We start from the raw sequence: 20,430 nt of genomic DNA, 5'->3' as shown, positions 1-20,430 counted from the left end.
CAATTGTCAACTTCCCTGCAAAGGAGGAGTGTTGAGCATGTTCCAGCAATGTGCTTTGTTTGTGTGGGGTAACTGACTGCATGCCCTAAAGTAATTCTACAGAATCCTCTGAAACATGTGGGCTTTTCAGAAAAACAACAACAGGTGCTTAGGGGTTCCTTAGTACAGTAGATGAGTCACTATGGAATGGGTTTGTTCGTTGATCTGTTGCAATTATACCCAAGGAGCTCAAAGCACCGTACCTAGTTCCTCCCTGCTATTTTATCCTCACAGCAAGACTGAGTGATAAAGGTAAAGGTGAAGGGACCCCTGACCATTAGGTCCAGTTGTGGCCAACTCTGGGGTTGCGGCGCTCATCTTGCTTTATTGGCCAAGGGAGCCGGCGTACAGCTTCCGGGTCATGTGGCCAGCATGACTAAGCCGCTTCTGGCGAACCAGAGCAGCGCATGGAAATGTCATTTACCTTCCCACCGGAGTGGTACCTATTTATCTACTTGCACTTTGACGTGCTTTTGAACTGCTAGGTTGGCAGGAGCTGGGACCGAGCAACGGGAGCTCACCCCGTTGCAGGGATTCAAACCACTGACCTTCTGATCGGCAAGCCCTAGGCTTTGTGGTTTAACTCACAGCACCACCCGCGTCCAGCCTGAGTGATAGGTTAGGTTGAACGATAATGAGTTGCCCAAGGTCACCCAGAGATTTGAACCCTGGGCTCGCCAACACTCTAACTGCTACTGAGCCTCAATGGATTTTGTGAATGGAACATTGAGTCAGCGGTTTTCAAGCGATCAAGTCTCAGGGAAACCCTTTCCCATTAACTAACTGCTGACAGATGTCCAGTGTGCCTCCCACAGAACATTCTGGGCTTGTTGTTGGCAGCGTTGCAATTTCGGTTTGTGCCAAGTACCATTGAGACCCGTTGGATGCAGTCACTGCCCTGTGCAAATTGAGAGCAGCCTAGAACATCAGCAGGAAAATGGATGCGGATGGAGGGCCAGTCGCAGCAGCCACCTGTCAGTCACCTGGTGTCAGGTGATCCAGAGGTGGCACGGGGCGTCCATCAGCCGCATTGACAGTGGCCAGCTCCACCCTGCTGTCAGTCACCTGACGTCTGGTAATATTAATTTTGAAGGGACGCGGGTGGCGCTGTGGTCTAACCCACTGAGCCTCTTGGGCTTGCTGATCGGAAGGTCGGTGGTTCGAATCCCTGTGACGGGGTGAGCTCCCATTGCTCTGTCCCAGCTCCTGCCAACCTAGCAGTTCGAAAGCATGCCAGTGCAAGTAGACAAATTGTGGGATGTGAAACACAAGAGCAGTCAAGTACAACATCCCTAGAGAGGACATAAAAGGGGATGTCTGGACCAGCCAGTCGGAACTTCCTGTTTCTCCTAGGCTGGGACAGACTTCCTCTGCATGTGACTAGAGGTGGGTGTGACTTCACCTGCCCAGGTAACAAAAGAGCAGGACTGGTCAGCCATCTCTCTCTCTCTGACTGCATTCATCAAAGAAGCAACATCTGCTTAGCCTAAGATGCTTTCTTGGCTTGCAGCCAAGAGAGGACAAAGGAGCTGCCTCCTTATGGGATAGTTTCCAGCTGTATATTACTTTTGTAACTTAAGTCTGCCTTCTAGGATCCATTTGTGAACAGAATGTGTAAGTAAACTCTTTTTATACTTTTATAGAAGACTGTGTCGTGTCTATCTTTTTATGAGGGCCTAAAAGGGAAATTACCAATGAAACTTATTTTAGAGGCTTTAGCGAGCCTGAGCAAATGCATCCGCTGTGCAAGTTTAAAAGGGGAATGTTACTCTGCTAAATTATAGAACTTGTTAATACAAGTTGGAAAGGATATAATCAAACAACAGATCCTCTCCTGCACCCCTGAACATTCCCACACAAATTTTAATCGGGCGCCACAAAGGAAGAATAAGGAGTGTATCCTAAGTGCACTTCTGATTCCTGCCTTTGCAGACAAAAGTTGACCTTTTAAAAACCTGGTGCTTTTTTCTGTCGCTGTAAGCCATAGTTTGAAGTTTCCTTCAAGTATAAAATAGGCCTGGCTGACCATATTAGGCCGCAGCTTCGCCACCACTGCCCTGGGACATGGCCACCATCCCTCCTCTGGCGCTAGGCATTGCAGGGTAGGCAATCGCAGGCAAGCCCATTTTCTGTCTGCCATTATGGATCTTCTCCCTGGAGAAAACTTCTCATAACACCCCCTGGGATCTTCGCAACGCAGCTTCGGCAGCACTGCAATAGGTTCTAGTCCGCCCAGGGCAGGGGGCTGCATAAGGGATGTTACCACCGCAGTCCTTGGGAGCGGCAGAAGCGGCAGCAAAACGGAAGATTGCCTAGCAGAATCCCAAGGAAGGTGGGGAAGGAGGCTTGTGTTTGTGTTGAATCATTGCATAGTATGGATGGGGGCCGGGGAGCGCAAGACGGAAGCTGCCGTTGCATAGTACGAATACGGGGAGCGGGCAAAGGAAAGGAAAAAAGAAAATCATATTGCATAGTCCGGATAGGGGTGGACAGGGCCATTGCCCCAGGCACTGAGTAGTTCTGCGTTGTGGAGCCGCAAAGAGTGCTGGGTTTAGCTGCGCCTCTTCACCTCCATGCTTTTCCCTCTTCCCGAGTCCCCCTTTTGCTCTTCCTCCTCCCCCTGGCCCATGCAGACGCCCCACAGAGCCCGCGACAGGCGCTCCTTGCTGGGCACCAGCCAGGGACCAGGGACCAGGTCTGAGCGCAGCTTCCTGCTCGGCCTGGGGGAGAGGAGCTTGCAGCTGTCCCCTCCTCCCTCCACGCCCTTCCCTTGCTCCCGCAGCCTCCAGCCCCCTTCTCCATCTTCGTCTTCCTCCCCTGGAGCCTTGGTGGAGCTGCGGTGCGGCCAGCTAGGCTGGCGGGCTTTGGGGAGCTGGAGCTGCTGCCGCTGCTTGTTGCTGGGCGATGCCTCCCGGCTGCCCCCGTCACAGGGGGGCTGACCCAGATATTGGGGACCCCCAGGCGGGTTTGCTCTCCGGTGCCGGTGCCTGCCTTTGTCCTCGGTCTCCGGCGCCTGCTGCAACCTGGCAGGGCTCTGACTGTACTCTCGGTCTGGGGGGAGAAAAACACAGAACAGGAGAGATTAGACCCTGAAGACATCCTTCCTCAGCAGGCATAGGCAAACTTCAGCCCTCCAGATGTTTTGGGACTACAACTCCCATGACCCTCAGCTAACAGGACCAATGGTCAGGGATGATGGGAGTTGTAGTCCCAAAACAACTGGAGGGCTGAGTTTTCCTATGCCTGGAATAAGGCCAGGTGGGCTGCATGGAGTGGGCGGGTCTTTGGTTTTGTTTTGAAAAAGAAAGGAAACAAAAGAAAAAGCTCTCATCCCAAGCTACACCCTGCCTTGGGGGTAAAGTTGCCAAGGTTTGATTTCAAAATGCTGGCATCTGGGCAAGGCCAGGCAGGTAGCGCCAGGGCGGGCAGATACTGGTGGGGTGGAGACAGGACAGAATGTGGAATGCGGCTGCCTCTCCATTACCTAAAATAATCACCAGCTATATTTAAAAAATACTCCTTGAAGCAGGCTTCCTCAAACTCGGCCCTCCAGATGTGTTTGGCCTACAACTCCCATGATCCATAGCTAGCAGGACAAGTGGTCAGGGATGATGGGAACTGTAGTCTCAAAACATCTGGAGGGCTGAGGTTGAGGAAGCTTGCCTTGGAGCAACGCTGTGGAGCTCCAGCGTCCAATTCTGCCCAGGAATCCACATCCCTCAGGATACTCTGATATGACCCCTCATCTCTGAAACCTTAGGGCAGCCTTCCTTGACCTTTGGTCCCCTGGTATTGTTGGACTACATCTCCCATCATCCTTGACCATGGGGCCATGCTGGCTGGGGATGATGGGGGTTGTAAAAAGGTAAATGGACCCCTGACCATTAGGTCTAGTCGTGGCCGACTCTGGGGTTGCGGGGCTCATCTCGCTTTATTGGCCGAGGAAGCTGGGATACAGCTTCTGGGCCATGTGGCCAGAGTGGTGAACCAGAGCAGCGCACAGAACTGCCGTTTACCTTCCTGCCAGAGAAGTACCTATTTATCTACTTGCACTTTGATGTGCTTTTGAACTGCTAGGTTGGCAGGAGCAGGGACTGAGCAACGGGAGCTCGCTCTGTTGCGGGGATTCGAACCGCCGACCTTCTGACTGGCAAGTCCTAGGCTCTGTGGTTTAACCCACAGCACCACAAACAATATATGGGGACTCAAGATTGGGGAAGGCTGCTTTATTGGGGGGTGGGGGAGAGATCTGCTGTTTTCTGGGATATCCCTGAGAGCTCCCTTGGGTTTCTTCTTCTGCCCCTTGAGGTCCCCAGATTGGATCTAGGTCCTAGGAGTATGAGAACTTCCTTCTGCAATGTTTTCCACTGAGAAGGCCTCTCTGCCCCACCAGTTTAAAGTGGTTCAGCTGTTGTGGCTTCCCTCCAAGGAACCCTGGGAAGCGTCCTCACACCTCCCAGGTTGCTTTCCTGCCCTTTGGGCTTCTAGAGGCAGGATCCTACCCAAACTTCCCTTTTGCCTTGGGGGTGCCACCACAGGCCAGCTTGGCAACATGGCACTTGGACGGTTTGTGTATGTCCTAGCTGGGCTGGAGGGAGGCTTCTAGGCGTGGGGGAGGAGCTAGGTGGGTACAGCAAGTTGGAAAGAGGTTTGGGAAGGAATCCAGTATTACATAGACAGGTCTATAACGTTTCACAACGTGCTAATATGTGGAGGAGGAATTCCAGACAAATCAGTGGGAAATGGAAAATGGGGGAGGCAACCAGAGGCAATGGTAGCTATGGCCAGGGCACACACAAAAAAAAAATCACAATTCTGCACTGTGAAAGCTGAATTATGCAAGCGTGAATATTTAGATTGCATAATTTATTCTGCTTCTACTAGTCAATGGCCTCCACAGGGCACAGAAGTATCTGCCTTTTAAGGGTTTTTTTTTAGCAAGCACTGTCCGCATGCTTTAAAGACGGCCTTCAAAACCCCAAGGGTAAGGAATTTGCTATTAAAAGAGAAATTATAATGTGTCACTCAGCCAAGACTTGCAATTTAACAAGCGATTGCATGGGGGAAATTGGCTCTGTGACATTACAACCACCAACCAAGCACTACTTCTCGCGGCTGGCTTCTGCTATTTTAGCACTCAGCCCTGCAGAATGGAAGTATGTTTGGACAGAATGCCACATGTGCCCCCTTGCTACGAAAAGGGCACACCTGTCTTCAGCCCGGGAGTCTGACGCGGCTGCATTATGCAGCTCATCCCAAAATTCTGCTCCTTTTCTGTACTTGTGCAGAACTGCAGAATACACACAGCCTTGGCTTCGGGGGGGGGGGGGGAGGTCTGCTGGGGTGATGCTGGGGAAACAGGGGCAGGGAGACCAGGGAAGGGTCCTAATGTGGTGGTGGGAAGTGAGGGGAAGAAGGAGAGGTGGCTCCACCTGTTGCAAAGTTCTCGTTGCTCTTGTTGTTTGAGGATGATTCCCTGGGAGACTATGGGAGAGAGAGGGACTGGGCTGAGTGGTTCTGCTGGTCCGGCTGGGGGCTGGACACCCACCATTTATGTTCGACCCGTCCCACGAGGCAGAAGCAGGGCTCCCCCCGGGGGGAGTTGGTCACGCAGAGAGCCAGGCTGGCCAGCGGCTGCCCTGTGGGGCGGAGACAGATGGAGACTTTGGGGGCGGAGAGAGGAAGTGATAGGGAAGTTACAAGGCCAGCACAGACCGGGAGTAGGGGATGGAGCCATCACAGACCAGGAAGGCAAAGCAGACCAGAAAAGGTTAAGGTGAGGTTGGCACAGATTAGGCAGAGAAGTGTGGGGGGGGAGGGGGGGGTCAGACAACACCATGAGTGGGTCGGGGTGGTGTATGGTGGGTCAGACGGACGAAGGACGGCAGGGCAGGAAAGAAAAAAGAAGAGGAGAGAGGGGTGAATATTGCAGACCCAGAACCTGCCTCTCTGCAGAGAAAAGGCGGGGAGTTTTGAAAATCTGTTTTGTCCTTAGTGCTAGTATGTATACTTTTTATTGTTGAAAGCCCCTTTGGACAGATTTTGCTCAGAAAAACAGCATATAAGCATATTTTTAAAGTAACTGGGAGAAGTCCATTACAAGGCCTATCATCATTCTCTTGAAACAGAGAAACTAATCGTGGTTTTCCTCCTCTCCCTTAAGGGTTAGGGGGAAATTTGCTGGTGGGGCGGGGAGCGTGCCAGACTATTCCCACCTGAAATTTCCACCTGGGCCATCCCATCTCCCCTGCGATCATTTCTCACATGTTGCATTAATCATGGGGTCGGCTTAAGCCTATCTCTACTGTGGAGGAAGAGAGGGATGGGCAGAAAAGACCAGGTGTGTGGACGTACCATAATCAGGAACGAACCCGTTGCCCCTCTTCAGCACCAGGCGTATCCGGCTCCCCCCGTTGCGGATGTGCTCCACAGCTTGAGCATGCGTCATTCCTGCTGTCGGCTCTCCGTTGATCTCTACCAGCTGGTCGCTCACCTGCCACGGTGTAAAACTCACCATCACTGCCAAGAGCTGGCTGGGGTTTTGCTTTGTTCTGGAGATTTCACAATGTGTTTCCACACATTGGATAGGCATGGCAATAATGGGCCTTCTCGGTAGTGGCGCCCGCCCTGTGGAACGCCTTCCCATCAGATGTCAAGGAAATAAACAACTATCTGACTTTTAGAAGACATCTGGAGGCAGCCCTATAGCGGGAAATTTTTAATGTCTAATGTTTTACTATCTTCTATGTGCTGTAAGCCGCCCAGAGTGGCTGGGGAAACCCAGCCAGATGGGCGGGGAATAATAATAATAATAATAATAATAATAATAATAATAATAATAATAATTGTAAGGCTGAATGTAGAATATACTGAATATAGAATATGCACAGCTCCACACAGAACACACACATATTGCTGCCCATTCAGGGGAACCTGATAATCTCATTTTGCAGCATTAAAGTAACACTTTTTGAGTGCTCAGAATGCTCTGCATGCATTATTCTTGCGTATTCTTTTTAAAGCGTGTCTGGTAGGCCAATATAATTATCCATGGGGGTGGAATTGTGTTGAGGATTAGTGTCTTGCTTAAGGGTACTTAGCAAGTTCGTGGGTGATGGTAAAATTTGAACTGGGCACTTCCTGACTCACAGATCACATTTTTAGAGCAGAGCCACATTTCTGTCATGTTCCCGGGTGAGGCTCTCCTAGTGGTTTCCCATTCAAGGAACCAGCCAGGTTCACACTTGCCCTCAGCACTGGGTGTTCCCAGACCGCACCACATACCTGAATCTTGCCACACTGCTGGGCTGGTCCACCCTCCATGAGGGCCAAGACATAGATGTCCATGTTATATTCACTTCCGCCTCTCAAACTGAAGCCAAAGCCGCTGGGTCCTCGTTGCAGCTCCACAGAATATTGGCCAGTCTCCTGAAGAGCAGAGAGCGAGGTATAAGGATTGCCCCGAGTTATTGTATCAGACTATGGGGTACAGCAAGGGCAGGGAAGCTGTGGCTCTCCAGATGTAGTTGGAGTCCATCAGCCCCAGCCAGCACAGCCAATAATCAGGGATGGTGGGAGCTGCAGCCAAGCAACACCTGCAGGGACACAGCTTCCACATCCCTGTAGTGAAGCAATCTGTCTCCAACTGCGGCAGCCATGGGTGCTTTTGAGAGCTCACAAGTGTATGCGCCAAGTTACAGCTGACTTATTGGGCCTTCCACTACCGTGGGGAGATCCGACAGGGCTTTCTGCCATCACAGCCCAGCCCCTTAATATTAGGGGAGCTCAGCCCCATCCCCACATACTTTGGGGGGAGCTGAGGTGTCCTCAGCCCTATAGAGTTGGCGCCTATGCTCACAAGGAAGGTTTTGGGTGGTAGTCATCCCCCTTCTTGTGGCCTCCCCTCATCTGATACTCAGAGAGAAATACTGCCCTAGATCATGGCTGCTTCCACTTGGTTCACATGGGCAACAGGTGTGAATAGTTGCAAATTTCCCCAGTCCTTTTTCAAAACTATCTAAATGGCCTGTTCACACCTGAATGCAGGAGGTGATGGAAGGTGCCTGCCTGTGGCAATAGGTTTGCAATGGTACATTCACACCTGCAAGTCACCAGTGCAGTTATGTGTGAGGGGCCAATGCCAAGGCATCGCCATACCTTGTGGTGGCGTTCCCACTTGGCTCAGAACTGAACCTGAATTATAGTGACACCCAGCAACCTAATCCAAACTAGAATTTAGTGGCTCTTGAGTCATTATATTAAAACGAAGCCATTTGCTCCCTTCTTCTGCAGATTAGGATGCAGAGGAATCACAAGAGAAGCTTTCTCTTTCACAACCCAGATAGAAGGAACTGAGGGGCAGGCTTCTCTTGTAAAATATGACCCAGGATAAGGAACCGTGTCCAATTCATGAAAGAGATGAGCTGACTATGGTCAGATCACTTCATCTCTCGACATACTAGATCTTCTAGCTCATCTCTTCCCTGCCATGATCCTGGAGGTAGAACAAAGCCATCGGGACAACCTGTAGCCATTCTCACCTCCCTTTAAAGCCCTCCAAGGTGGCTATTACTACATTGTGTTGTAGCATAAATAAGTACTTCTGTTTGTCTGACCTGCCCCGTATTTATTATATTAATTTGTTAATTAATTACTGCCAGGAGGCACATGCTCCTTGACTGAGCGACACCCGCTAATTGTTTCTCTTCACAACAACCACCTTATAGGTCTGCCTTTCCCCTATACAAAGTGAAGTCTGTCCAGCTCCACCAATCCTGGATCTCTCACAGGCAGCAGCAGTGGAGCGGGCAAAGACAATGGCGCCCACAGGTCACTGCAGACACGAGAAACGGAGTGGCACAGGCCAGCAGGGAAGTAAGTGCAGAGTGCCAAGGGTGGAATTGGAAAAGGGTTGCAGGGCCAGTCCTTGCCTGGGGCATAGACCTGCCAGCCAGCCCTGACTCACCCTTCGCTCTAGTTCCATTCCCCCCCATCTCTGACCACCTTTCAAACCTAGCACCCAGATGGCCCCTTCCCCATCCAGGGTCCCCAGCTACCCATTCCCAGGGTCTTCAATACCTGGGGCTGGGAGAGGCGGTAGGTGGGGCTCCGGGGACATTCACCTACATCAATATCAGCTGTGTTCAAATCGCTGGAAACTCCTGGAAGTGAATCGAAAGAGTCAGCATGAGGAGGAGATAGTCTCCACTGCCCCTTCCTTCCTTCCTTCCTTCCTTCCTTCCTTCAATCCCACAGTGCCTGCCCTTCCTCCTCCCTCAGGCCTCCAGCTTCTGCAATGCTCCCACCAACCCCCATTTTCTACCTTGCTCTCCTTTCCCGGGCTCCCTTGCTCCTCAGTTTATGCCCCTCACCATCCCCTCCCCCAAACGCCCGCTGCAATTGCTTACCTGTGTCCTTGCGGTTCCGGACCCTCATTCGCACCCGGCTCCCCGCCTGCCGGAAGATGCCCCCGACATCGCCGTGGGATAGCCGTGCTAAGAGCCCACCATCTTCCTGATGAGAGGGACCCTCTTCTGGATGGGGCAACAGGGAGCTGGCTGGGAGGAGAGAGAGCAGATGGATCAAAGCACAGCCTCCCACTGTTTGGCACTGTGGGTTAAACCACAGAGCCTAGGACTTGCTGATCAGAACGTCAGCGGTTCGAATCCCCACGACGGGGTGAGCTCCCTTTGCTCGGTCCCTGCTCCTGCCAACCTAGCAGTTCAAAAGCATGTCAAAGTGCAAGTAGATAAATAGGTACCGCTCCGGTGGGAAGGTAAACGGCGTTTCCGTGTGCTGCTCTGGTTCGCCAGAAGCAGCTTAGTCCTGCTGGCCACATGACCCGGAAGCTGTACGCCAACTCCGTTGGCCAATAAAGGGAGATGAGCGCCGCAACCCCAGAGTCGGCCACAACTGGACCTAACGACCAGGGGTCCCTTTACCTTTACCTTACTTGATTTTTTCAGACCTAGGAGACATGATTAGCCCCAAGGTCCATTTGGGGACTCATTCTTCAGCCACAGCACTGCTGGTGTGGCTGTTACTGGGAAATTGGAAGTGGGGTGAGAAACCTCCTCCCATGAACCTTGCCTCTCCACAGCACGAGGCAAAGACAAAGAGCCTCTGCTGCCTATTACCAAATGTAGCAATTCACTGATAAATGTACTGGCTCAGTGGGAATACTTTAGAAATTCATAAGAAATCACATCGTTGTATCTATCTTCTCAGTTCCAATGGCACTTAGGATCCAGGGAAGTGATGTCTAAGGGGAGGTTAGTGAGCCCACCATAATCCCAACATCAGCAGGGCCTTCCCAAGGAGTCATGGCAGATGATATCCTGCCATGATGAGTGTCAGACCATCTCAATCACAACCATCTTAATCACAATGCCCACCCACCCCGTAGTGGGGTGAAGACCAGACAAGACAAAGGGGTGTATTTGACTTAACTCAGGTATGTGTAAAAGACTATATTTGAGTGACAGGGGCATGCCTGGATCTCAGGTTCTACCTGATGCAATACCTTTTCTGCCACATATCTATGATGTCTTGGTGATGCATCCTGAGGTGTATTATGGGAAACTTTGGGAAACTTTAAAATACAGATGTAACCATTGCGCAGGGCTTCTGGCTGCATCATCTCTATAGTACTGGGAAGCCTTGTTGCAGCAACAAAGATCATGCCTACAGGCCGCTGTTTTGCTTCTGTCTCCTGGCTGAAGTCTCTTGCTTGTGATGTAAGTAAAAAAACCTGCTCCTTTTCCCTTATGGGGTACCCAAGAGCCCAAATAGAGTCCTTTTGTAGGTTCTCTATCAGTAGGAGAAAATAACTGAGGCCAACCAGAGAATATTGAGAAGCAAAGCAGCTAGTAAGCCTGATCTTTATTGGCAGTTGCAACAGGGTGCTCCCCTCACACGCAGGAAAGGAGGACCTTGAACAATGGTGCGCAAGGCCTTATATATCCGTTTTGAAATTCCCTGCCATCGAGCTCCAGACCACCCCTCCATACATCATACATACATCACAGAAAAGACGGTCTACAACAGAAATTTGAATGTTGTCGTTTTTCCTGTCTGCCAGGTTATCTGATAATGCCTTATCTGATTGCCTTTTCTGGGAGTTTGGCCATTCCTCTGAGGTGGTAATTACTTAATTCCTGAGACAATGGAAAGGTTTTTTTCCATTTCCTCCCCTCCTTGCAGAGAAACATTTGGTCAGTTTGGGAGTTAAAATGGTTGCAGGACTGTCTTCCTGTGCTGCTTCAGACATGTGGTTTATATATTTATATACGTGTTTGCTTTGTACATTTATGAACATTTAATATATATCTAAGACCTTAAAATTCTTATAACACTTGTGACCCCCCAACCTGAACCTATGGGAGTCAAGGTTAGGCAATTGCGGGGTGCGCCAATGACTCCCTTATACAGGCCTGCTTTGGGTTAGGCTGCGAAGCAACAGCGAGCGCTAAACCACCAGCTGAAGATGACTGCCTTGCAAAAGAGCCTCCTTCACCAAGAAACGCAGCTATGACCCAGCTGCCCCATGGATTATGGCCCCCATACCAGGATCTTCTGCCCATGAAGTCACATGAGTTGAGTGCCAGACTGGGAGTTCGAGAGGGAATTCACTTAAGAAATTCATTAGATGCGCCAGAGACAGAGAAGTTTAAAGCATTAAAATCGAGATGTGGAAAATATGGAAACAAAGAGGAGAGGCAGGACTGAGATTTGGAGACATGCTTCAAGGTCCAGACTATGGGAAGCCCCGAAAAATTAATAATTATAATTTGGAAGACAATTTGACCCTTTTTAATTTTATTATTATTATTTTTATTGGATTATGATTTGATATGTTAATTGGATGTTTTTTATTGGAAAATGAATAAAAACGATTGAACAGAAAAAAAGAAATTCATTAGAAGCAAGATAACTTATCTGATGGGACGGCCCCCAGGGGATGCAGAACACAGTTCCCATGGCTAGTAGCCTTCAATAGCCCTCTCCTTCAAGAACCTGCCTATTTTAAAGACATTCCAGTTGGTGGCCATTGCTGCCTGTTGTGGCAGTGAGTTCCATAGTCTAGCATTGCACTGTGTCCGCCCAATAACATTGGTCTCAGTCTGCCAGGAAATTTTCTCACCCAAAGTTGCTAATCATACATGCATTTTGAATCACCTCACTTATCACTCGGGAATCTTCCCTTGCATCACCAAAGCTCACAAATCGTGCTTTTCTCACTTTAAATATCTTTGCATCCCCTTGAGCTTATGTGGAAGAAGATTCTCCCCAGTCTGCCTGCTCTGGATGCTGATCTCCACTGCCTTGTGACTTGACCCAGATGCAACCGGACTCTCTGTTCTCCATTGAAACTGGCAGGAACAGGAGAGGGACTTGGCACCTTCACTGATGCCTGAACACTTTTTTTTCCTTTTTAAAAAATCTGTGCAATACTGTGTGCACCAGCAAGGTTACGCATGGATGTCCTTGAAGGGTCAACCCCCCTCCCCGTCCTCCTGAAGATGACAGCCACAACGGTGGCAGGGGAAGGGGTGGAAAGCAGGTGAGTGACAAGGCTGTTCCTCCAGTCTTGTCCAGTTCCTGGGAGAGCAGACTGGGAGAAAGCGAAAGAGATCAGGATAGCTTGAACACTATCTAGTTTATAGGGAGATAAAAGTTAAAATGTGTTTCAGGAACAAAAAATATTATTTGTTTTCTTAAACTGCCCACTCAGAGTAGACTAAAATGTATGTGCCATTCTTAAGTACAAAATGAATGTGGCTTAAAAAGCCATGTTTTCCAAGGAACTACAGCAGGGGTCAGCAAACTTGACCTTGTGGGTGGCCAGACTGTATTTTGAAGGGGGAGAAAAGAATGAATTCCTATGCCCCACAAATAACCCAGAGGTGCATTTTAAATAAAAGGACACATTCTACTCATGTAAAAACATGCTGATTCCCGGAACGTTCGCGGGCCGGATTTAGAAGGCGATTGGGCCAGATCCGGCCCCTGGGCTTTAGTTTGCTTACCCATGAACTACAGGATTGGTGTGGACTGTGGCTCACATCATGAGTGTGGGGCTTCAAAAACAGGCAGTGGGAGCACACAGGATGTGGGGTATGGGGAAAGGTGAACATACCTGTAGTTCTTCTCTCCCCAAAATACTGAGAACAAGAGCTGCCTTTGAAACAAAAACACAAGCATGTTCCAAAAATGCGCTTCCCCTTTCCACATACCCTGCCCTGGGTGTTGTTCTAGTCAATGTTTACTTGCCAGAACCTGAAAATTTAACTCAGCGCTGGGGCTCTCTCACGAGCAGACACACTTATGTTATGGAATCATAGAACTGAAGAGTTGCAGAGTTGGAAGGGACCCTGGCGGTCATCTAGACCAACCCCTGCAATACAGAAATCTCAGCTAAAGCCATTCAACCTCTGCTTAAAAACCAAGGAAAGAGAGTCCATCACTTCCCAAGGGAGACAATTCCACTGTCAAACAGCTCTTACTATCAGAAAGATATACCTGAGATAACTCCTTTCTTGTAACTCAAATCCATTGGTTTCGTGTCCTTAATTCACGTAAGCATATGCATGTACACACACACACAACCTAAGACACAGTCTCTCTCTCTCTCTTGTCTTCAGTACAAACTCCATACAACCTTTAAACACTAAAGGGATTCTCCAGGATGCTTCCGGCTGCTTTCTCATCCACACAACAGGTGATGCTGATGAACTTTGCCAACAGAAAGTGGACGAGACCCAAGTTCACATCAAAGCCATGTTCTGCTGAACAATGTAGCTTTAATGATAGAAGTCAGAAAGGCTATGGGCACCTTGCCCACAACTCCCCCCTCGAAAAAGCTTTCAGCCTCACCTGGCCTCTAGCATATCCTCCATTCTTAGGTGGGTTCACATAACACCCTCACTGGCTCTTCAGCTTCACCCCCCCACCCCAAAAAAGTTGACTTGCTTGAACAAGAAAGACCAAAGGGCTTTCGCAAGGCTGAAGTCGTGACTCAGGTTCGTTACAGATAAACATCACCCGTACACACACACATTTGCAATTTGAACAATATGCAACCACCCAAACTTGCCCAATTCCTTCCTCTCCCGCACAACAAACACCCCGGTCTCACCCTTATAAGTAGAGAGCCCCCTTTCCCCCCCTTTGGCAAGACAGACTAAATCACTTTTAAGTCTTCCTCCCCGCTGCGCACCCCGCGCTACACTTTCTACAAGGCAACACTTCCCTCCCGTCCTTCGACTACAAAGCAGAAAGCGGCGGCAGGAGTTAGGTATTTACGCTTGAAGTCCTGGATATGGCGCAGGAAGGTTTGGACTTGCTCAAACATTTTCAGGGTAGATGCAGGAGGGAAGGTCCAGGGGGAGAGTGGGGAGTGGGTTAAAATCCACTGCAGCCCTCCCACCCCAAGGCTGCGCCTGCTTTTCCAGCAACCCTTCCCCACCCCTCTCCTCTGCCCCCTTCACAGGAATTTCTCCGCACAAGGCTTTGCCTGATAAGCCAAGGGCTTTTGGGGGTGGGGGCGGAGTGGCTGAAGCTTAACCTGTTCAGAGCCACGAGGGACATTTTGTTCCCTGGGCGTACAATGAGAGGTTCCTGGTTACGCCACTTACAACAGTTCCTGCTCCAGTTTCCCCAAGCGCAAGGCAGTGTGAGAGACAGGTGCTTCTTCAAATCTGCCATTTCCCCATCAAGAACTGCGGAGGACAGAACTCTGCCTTTATTCCACGCGGACAGGAGACAAAAACGTATGTCTACACTGTTGCATAAGCTTTTATATCAGTTTCCCTGCTGCAGCTTCTGGGAGTTGTATGAAGGTGCCTGACAATCCTTAGCTATCCGATCCCAGCACCCAAGAGCTGGAGTTCTCCCAGTTCCCGGGGAAAAGGAATGGATGTCAAAACCAGTCCATCAAAGGGTTTTGTGGCATCTTAAAGACAAACAGGCTCATTTGTCAGGTGCACCCAAACACGCTGGAAAATGACACCAGTTTTAAAATCTGTAGCATATATATGCCCAACGGGGATGGCAAACCAGGAGTGATGCCCACATGGTAAAAGGTAAAGGGATCCCTGACCATTAGGTCCAGCCGTGGCCGACTCTGGGGTTGCGGCGCTCATCTTGCTTTACTGGCTGAGGGAGCTGGCGCTTGTCCGCAGACAGTTTTTCTGGGTCATGTGGCCGGCATGACTAAGCCGCTTCTGGTGAACCAGAGCAGCGCACGGAAATGCCATTTACCTTCCCGCCGGAGTGGTACCTATTTATCTACTTGCACTTGGACGTGCTTTTGAACTGCTAGGTTGGCAGGAGCAGAGACTGAGCAACGGGAGCGCACCCTGTCGCGGGGAATCGAACCACCGACCTTCTGATAGGCTCTGTGGTTTAACCCACAGCGCCACCCGTGTCTCACACCCACATGGACACAGACATTAACATGTTGTAGTTATATATTGGTGTCAACGTTGGCAAGTGAGAAATCACTTGCCACACTGTGTTCAGGAGAAGCTTCATATTCTGCTTTGTGGGTGACTCTTTGCATTGTTCTATTTTGAATAAATTAGCTAATAAATTTTAGTTCTCAGACCTTATCCATATGGTCACGTAAGCAGCTCCTTTATAGGAGTGCAGGAAGCCGCTGCCTCATACTGTGTCAGTACTGTCTACACTGATTGGCAGCAGCTGCAGGGTTTCAGACCTGGAGACGGCCAGGATTGAACCTGGCAGCTTCTGCAGGTAAAGCAACTTCTCTACCACTGAACTCTGACCCTTTCCTTTCTATGGGCATCATTAAAAACCTACCGTAAATCCCTACACAGCCCTGCTAGGCTTCCAATGTAATGTATGATGTAGTTTTGATGAGGGGCATGATCCTTAAATGCTTAGGAAGATCTAAAGCAGGCAAAGGCAAACTCGGCCCTCCAGATGTTTTGGGACTACAACTCCCATAATCCCTAACTAACAGGACCAGTGGTCAAGGATGATAGGAATTGTAGTCCCGAAACATCTGGAGGGCCGAGTTTGCCTATGCCTGATCTAAAGAAAGGGTGTATGAACAGTCCACATAATCCATAGCATCTGACACCTTAGCTGTTCAGCTTTCTGAAACTGAATAGCAGGGAAATTTAGAAAGGCACAGGCAGTGTCTGCTGACCCACAAATCAAAGGGGAGCTTGGAAGTTTCCACTGAATAGGGATTCTATTCAGTGCAAAGCAATCCATAGTTTTCAGGTTGCTGGGTGCCACCGTTTTCTGTTCAGCCTTTTACAATATGTGTACAATATCTTCTAGATGGGACCCTATTTTAACCCCCCTTTCTACCCAACTAGACTGATGGCAACGAGGAGAAGGTCCTTTGCAGCACAGACCGCTCTGAATGCCACTCCCTCCCAAAGACTTGCTGTGTTTTAACTTTCAGTCTGATTCAGAGGGGGGCAGCTTTTTATTTCAGCTAGCTTTCGAAGCAAGAGAGAGCGAGGATGGCTGATTTCAATTTGAGGTGATGTGGTTGGGCTGCTTTTAGGTTATTTAACTTTCTTTAGCATGCTGCCTTTAAGCAGCTGAATTTGACGTGGGATTTTGCGATCTTGTGTTCTCCCATGTCTCTTGGCAGCGGCGGACCTCCGCGTCTCAAATTTCAATCGGCCTGACACCAACATCCGGTGCCCCACTGCCTCTTGCCTTCCGCTGGATGTCATAGTTGTGGTGCCCCAGCCCAGAAGCTCTGCACCCGGAGCACCCAAACCGGTCACACTCCCCTAGATTCGCCTTTGCTCTCGGCATGTTGTGAACCACCTTGAGGGATTTGTAGAACAACACAGTGGGGTTAACAAATAAAGATAAAAGAGCAAACGTGCTATTTCACTGATTCTGTATTAAAGCAATTATTTCAATGAATAGCACATTAAAACATGCCACTCAGATATGCAGAAACCATTTGAAGCAGACTGAATGCAAAATTTGGAATGAGGGGTGGCGGCAGTGGTAGGCACAAACTATTCCTCTGTAGAGATAGGTCCATTAGGGTGAATGGGGCCCCACCAACATGTGTCTGCCCTCAGCAAGCCCCCACCTGCCTGCCTTCTTACTTACAGTCACCCCAGAGAGTGGCTCTGCCGGTCTGCATCCTCCTTTTTAGGTGGAATCTACACACGTATAGTGGGACGCGGGTGGCACTGTGGGTTAAACCACAGAGCCTAGGGCAGGGGTCTGCAACCCGCGGCTCCGGAGCCACATGTGGCTCTTTTACACCTTTGCCGCGGCTCCGGGGCGGATACTAGCGAGGGGAGGAGGCGCATTGTGCGCCCCGACACTCCCCACTGTGGCGGCGCTGTACTGGCTGTGACGTCGCATGGGGGCGGTGCGTGCGTTAGTCACGCACCGTCCCGATGTCACCTTCCCGCCTGCTGTCAGATCGGAGGGCAGCGGCGCGCATGCTTTAAATGTTGCAATGGTTTTGCAGCTCCCAGTTTTTTCCCCCTTCGGAAACGGGTCCAAGTGGCTCTTTTTGTCTTAAAGGTTGCAGACCCCTGGCCTAGGGCTTGCCGATCAGAAGGTCAGCAGTTCAAATCCCCGTGAATGGGGTGAGCTCCCGTTGCTCGGTCCCTGCTCCTGCCAACCTAGCAGTTCGAAAGCACATCAAAGTGCAAGTAGATAAATAGGTACCACTTCAGCGGGAAGGTAAACGGCGTTTCCGTGCGCTGCTCTGGTTCGCCAGAAGCAGCTTAGTCATGCTGGCCACATGACCCGGAAGCTGTACGCCAACTCCCTCGGCCAATAAAGCGAGATGAGCGCCGCAACCCCAGAGTTGGTCACAACTGGACCTAATGGCCAGGGGTCCCTTTACCTTTTTTACACACATATAAAAACCGTTCTGAAAATGCTTTTTTTCTAAAAGTGTTTTTAAAAATACATTGAATTTTCTATAAGGCTCCCCATCGCCATCTAGTGTCACATTGTATATTGCACTTCAGACACACTTAAAGCGTTTTATTTGCAGCTGTATATCTGAGTCTTTAGTCTCAGTGTTGACTTTGTGGAACTCAGTGGGGAAGAGGATGGGGCCAAAGCCAGAATGAGTTGGCTCTGTCTGTCATTGGCTCTGGCTCCACCTACTGTTTGGGCTCCTCCCCTTCCACCCAACCAGTCCCAATGGGCACCCGCCACCACTGCTCTTCCCTGCTGCAAGGGGGTGTGCTTTTTCCCACAGCCTCACCTGCTCTCACAGCTCCACTTCCATCTGTTGCTATGGTGACGCCGCTGTTGCACCCATGGTCTTCTTTGGGGCCATCCACACCTCCTGTGGGCTCCCCAGCCCCTCCCGCTGGCCGGGGCCTCCTCAGCCTCTGGGAACAACGGGCAGGACACACAAGTACATCCCGGGGCTCGGGGCCCACAAAACTGGTCACAGCCAAAGTGTCAGCCGGGGGAGCTCCCCAAGTGTTAGGAGTATCTCGGGAAACTCCTTTGTTGTGGCAAGAATCAGGCAAGAGGTGTTCTCGTCTGAAAGAGCAGTTTTCCTGGGGATGTCTCCGGGAATGATGACCTGCAGGGACAAGAAGGTAGGGTTGAGTAGGTCTGAACCGACACCAGACCCCGTCACATACCACAGTGATTTCTCTGGGGTTTGCAGTGCTTAGCAAGCCCTCACCTCAAGCTTGTACAGTGGTACCTCTAGTTATGGACTCGTTCTGTTCCGGGGTGCTGTTTGCACCCCGAAAAGTCTGCAACTAGAGCACCGCTTCTGCGCATGTGTGCGGCACAATAGAGCACTTCTGTGCAAGCGCAAGGTGCGCAGAGCGCTTCTGTGCATGTGTGAAACATGCAGAGCGCTTCTGCGCATGAGCACGCAGCAAAACCCAGAAGTATACACTTCCGGGTTCGCCGCATTCCTATCCTGAAAAAATGCAACCGGAGACTGACGTAACAAGAGGTACGACTGTATATCCACTTCTAGCTATCAGAATCACACCCTATTTCTGGTAATTCACATTTGTTTCAGTTACAGGTATTTTGTGTGTATAACTGGTCAGTCCATTTGGCAAACTGCTAGGAAAAAACAGGCCGTGGCTTTCAACAATGCAGCTAAGCATGACATTCATTTTGTAAGAGGTAGTGTCTTTCTGTTACAGCTGAAATGAATTTGCACCTCTAAAATTATCCTGTGTGAATTTTGACAGGCAAGAGTTCCTTCATTACATTTATAGCCTACTTTTCTTCAATTAAGGTGGGATCTATGTGGATCCCAAGTGGCCTGCCATCCAGGTACTGACTGTGGATCTGCAGGCAAATCACAGATTGCATGGTGGCTAAATAGTCACAGACAAGAGACTCTAGGATGTTTAACGATTGTTGCCTCCCTGACTTTCATCACTGTATGTGTTGAATTCTGGCAATACTTTTGATGTGAGTAAACCTTGTATTTTTCTTGTTTACTAAATGGTCTGAGAGTGATTTCTTTCTTAACAGGGAAACATAAAACAGGAAAAAGATAATCCAAGCCTGGCTATAGCATCCTTGGATATCATAATTGTTCTAGAAGGTTATGCAACCTTGTCCTAATAGCTTCTAGAGATAAGCTGTGGACGGATGGTGATTTTAACTCAGCTAAAATAGATATTTGCATGCTCACAAAAATGAAAAAAGGAAGGTTAGTTATTAAATAGAATATCCTCTCCTACTCATCTAAATCCATCTAACAGTGACCAGACCCAGGCCTGCCTCAGCAAAGTTTATGACTTCATGCCTGTTCAGATCACAGCCCTCAGCATGTGTGCACGTTCACTGAATATTTGATATTCCACATTAGCGTTCATCATCCAGTGATCTTTTCAGTAGCTGTCAGACTTACAGTATCCATCAGTATTTGGCAGCTGACATGCAGGAAGAGACAGCGCTTTGACAGTATCTTACATGTACCAATCAATATTTGACAGTACCTAACAGCTGATGTACAGTGGCATTTAATACATTTTGTACTAAAATAATTCATTTATTTACCCAATCATGGAAAAAACCCCACCCTTCAATAGGTTTAAAAAAACACATACACGCTAAGCAAAAGTTAAATTGCAAATGTTGATGTAAAAAATTGAGTCTGAAATTCAAATGTTGATTGGGGGAGGGAATCAGATGTTGAAGTCAGCATTTTTGGATTTGTTGAACTTCAGTTAAGAAAAAAAGATTTCACACTACTTTCTGTATAATCAGATGATGTTGATGGTTTTTGGGTTTTTTTGCCCAGCAAATTCTCATTGATCTCGCTGCACATCTTTCTTTCGAGGTGCTACTTTGGTTGGGAGACGGGGCTGTCTCATTTCCTGAGAATTTACCCAAGGACACTACGTTGTACTTGGGAAAATGTGAGCCTCC

General features: G+C 49.4%; 1 protein-coding gene across 3 annotated transcripts in view; it reads right to left on the bottom strand.

The window, feature by feature from the left end:
• Positions 1-590: 590 nt before the first annotated feature.
• LOC114587773 (uncharacterized) overlaps positions 591-20,430 on the bottom strand; it is a 32,871-nt gene continuing 13,031 nt past the window's right edge. The window contains exons 5-11 of one of the 3 annotated variants that reach the window (XM_028712495.2): positions 18,275-18,604; positions 9,447-9,596; positions 9,118-9,200; positions 7,324-7,467; positions 6,394-6,532; positions 5,588-5,702; positions 2,953-3,090 (exon numbers count right to left, since the gene is read on the bottom strand). In XM_028712495.2, coding sequence (XP_028568328.2) covers position 3,090; positions 5,588-5,702; positions 6,394-6,532; positions 7,324-7,467; positions 9,118-9,200; positions 9,447-9,596; positions 18,275-18,604 — 962 coding nt within the window. In that variant the 3' untranslated portion in view covers positions 2,953-3,089. Of the gene's footprint in view, positions 3,091-5,471; positions 5,703-6,393; positions 6,533-7,323; positions 7,468-9,117; positions 9,201-9,446; positions 9,597-18,274; positions 18,605-20,430 lie in introns of all 3 variants that reach the window. The other 2 variants (XR_013391176.1, XM_028712494.2) reach the window with 2 other exon arrangements.

Source organism: Podarcis muralis, chromosome 17 (assembly GCF_964188315.1).
Source record: "Podarcis muralis chromosome 17, rPodMur119.hap1.1, whole genome shotgun sequence".
In the NCBI taxonomy this organism is placed as follows: Eukaryota; Metazoa; Chordata; class Lepidosauria; order Squamata; family Lacertidae; genus Podarcis; species Podarcis muralis.
This window is presented reverse-complemented; position numbering and strand designations above follow the sequence as displayed.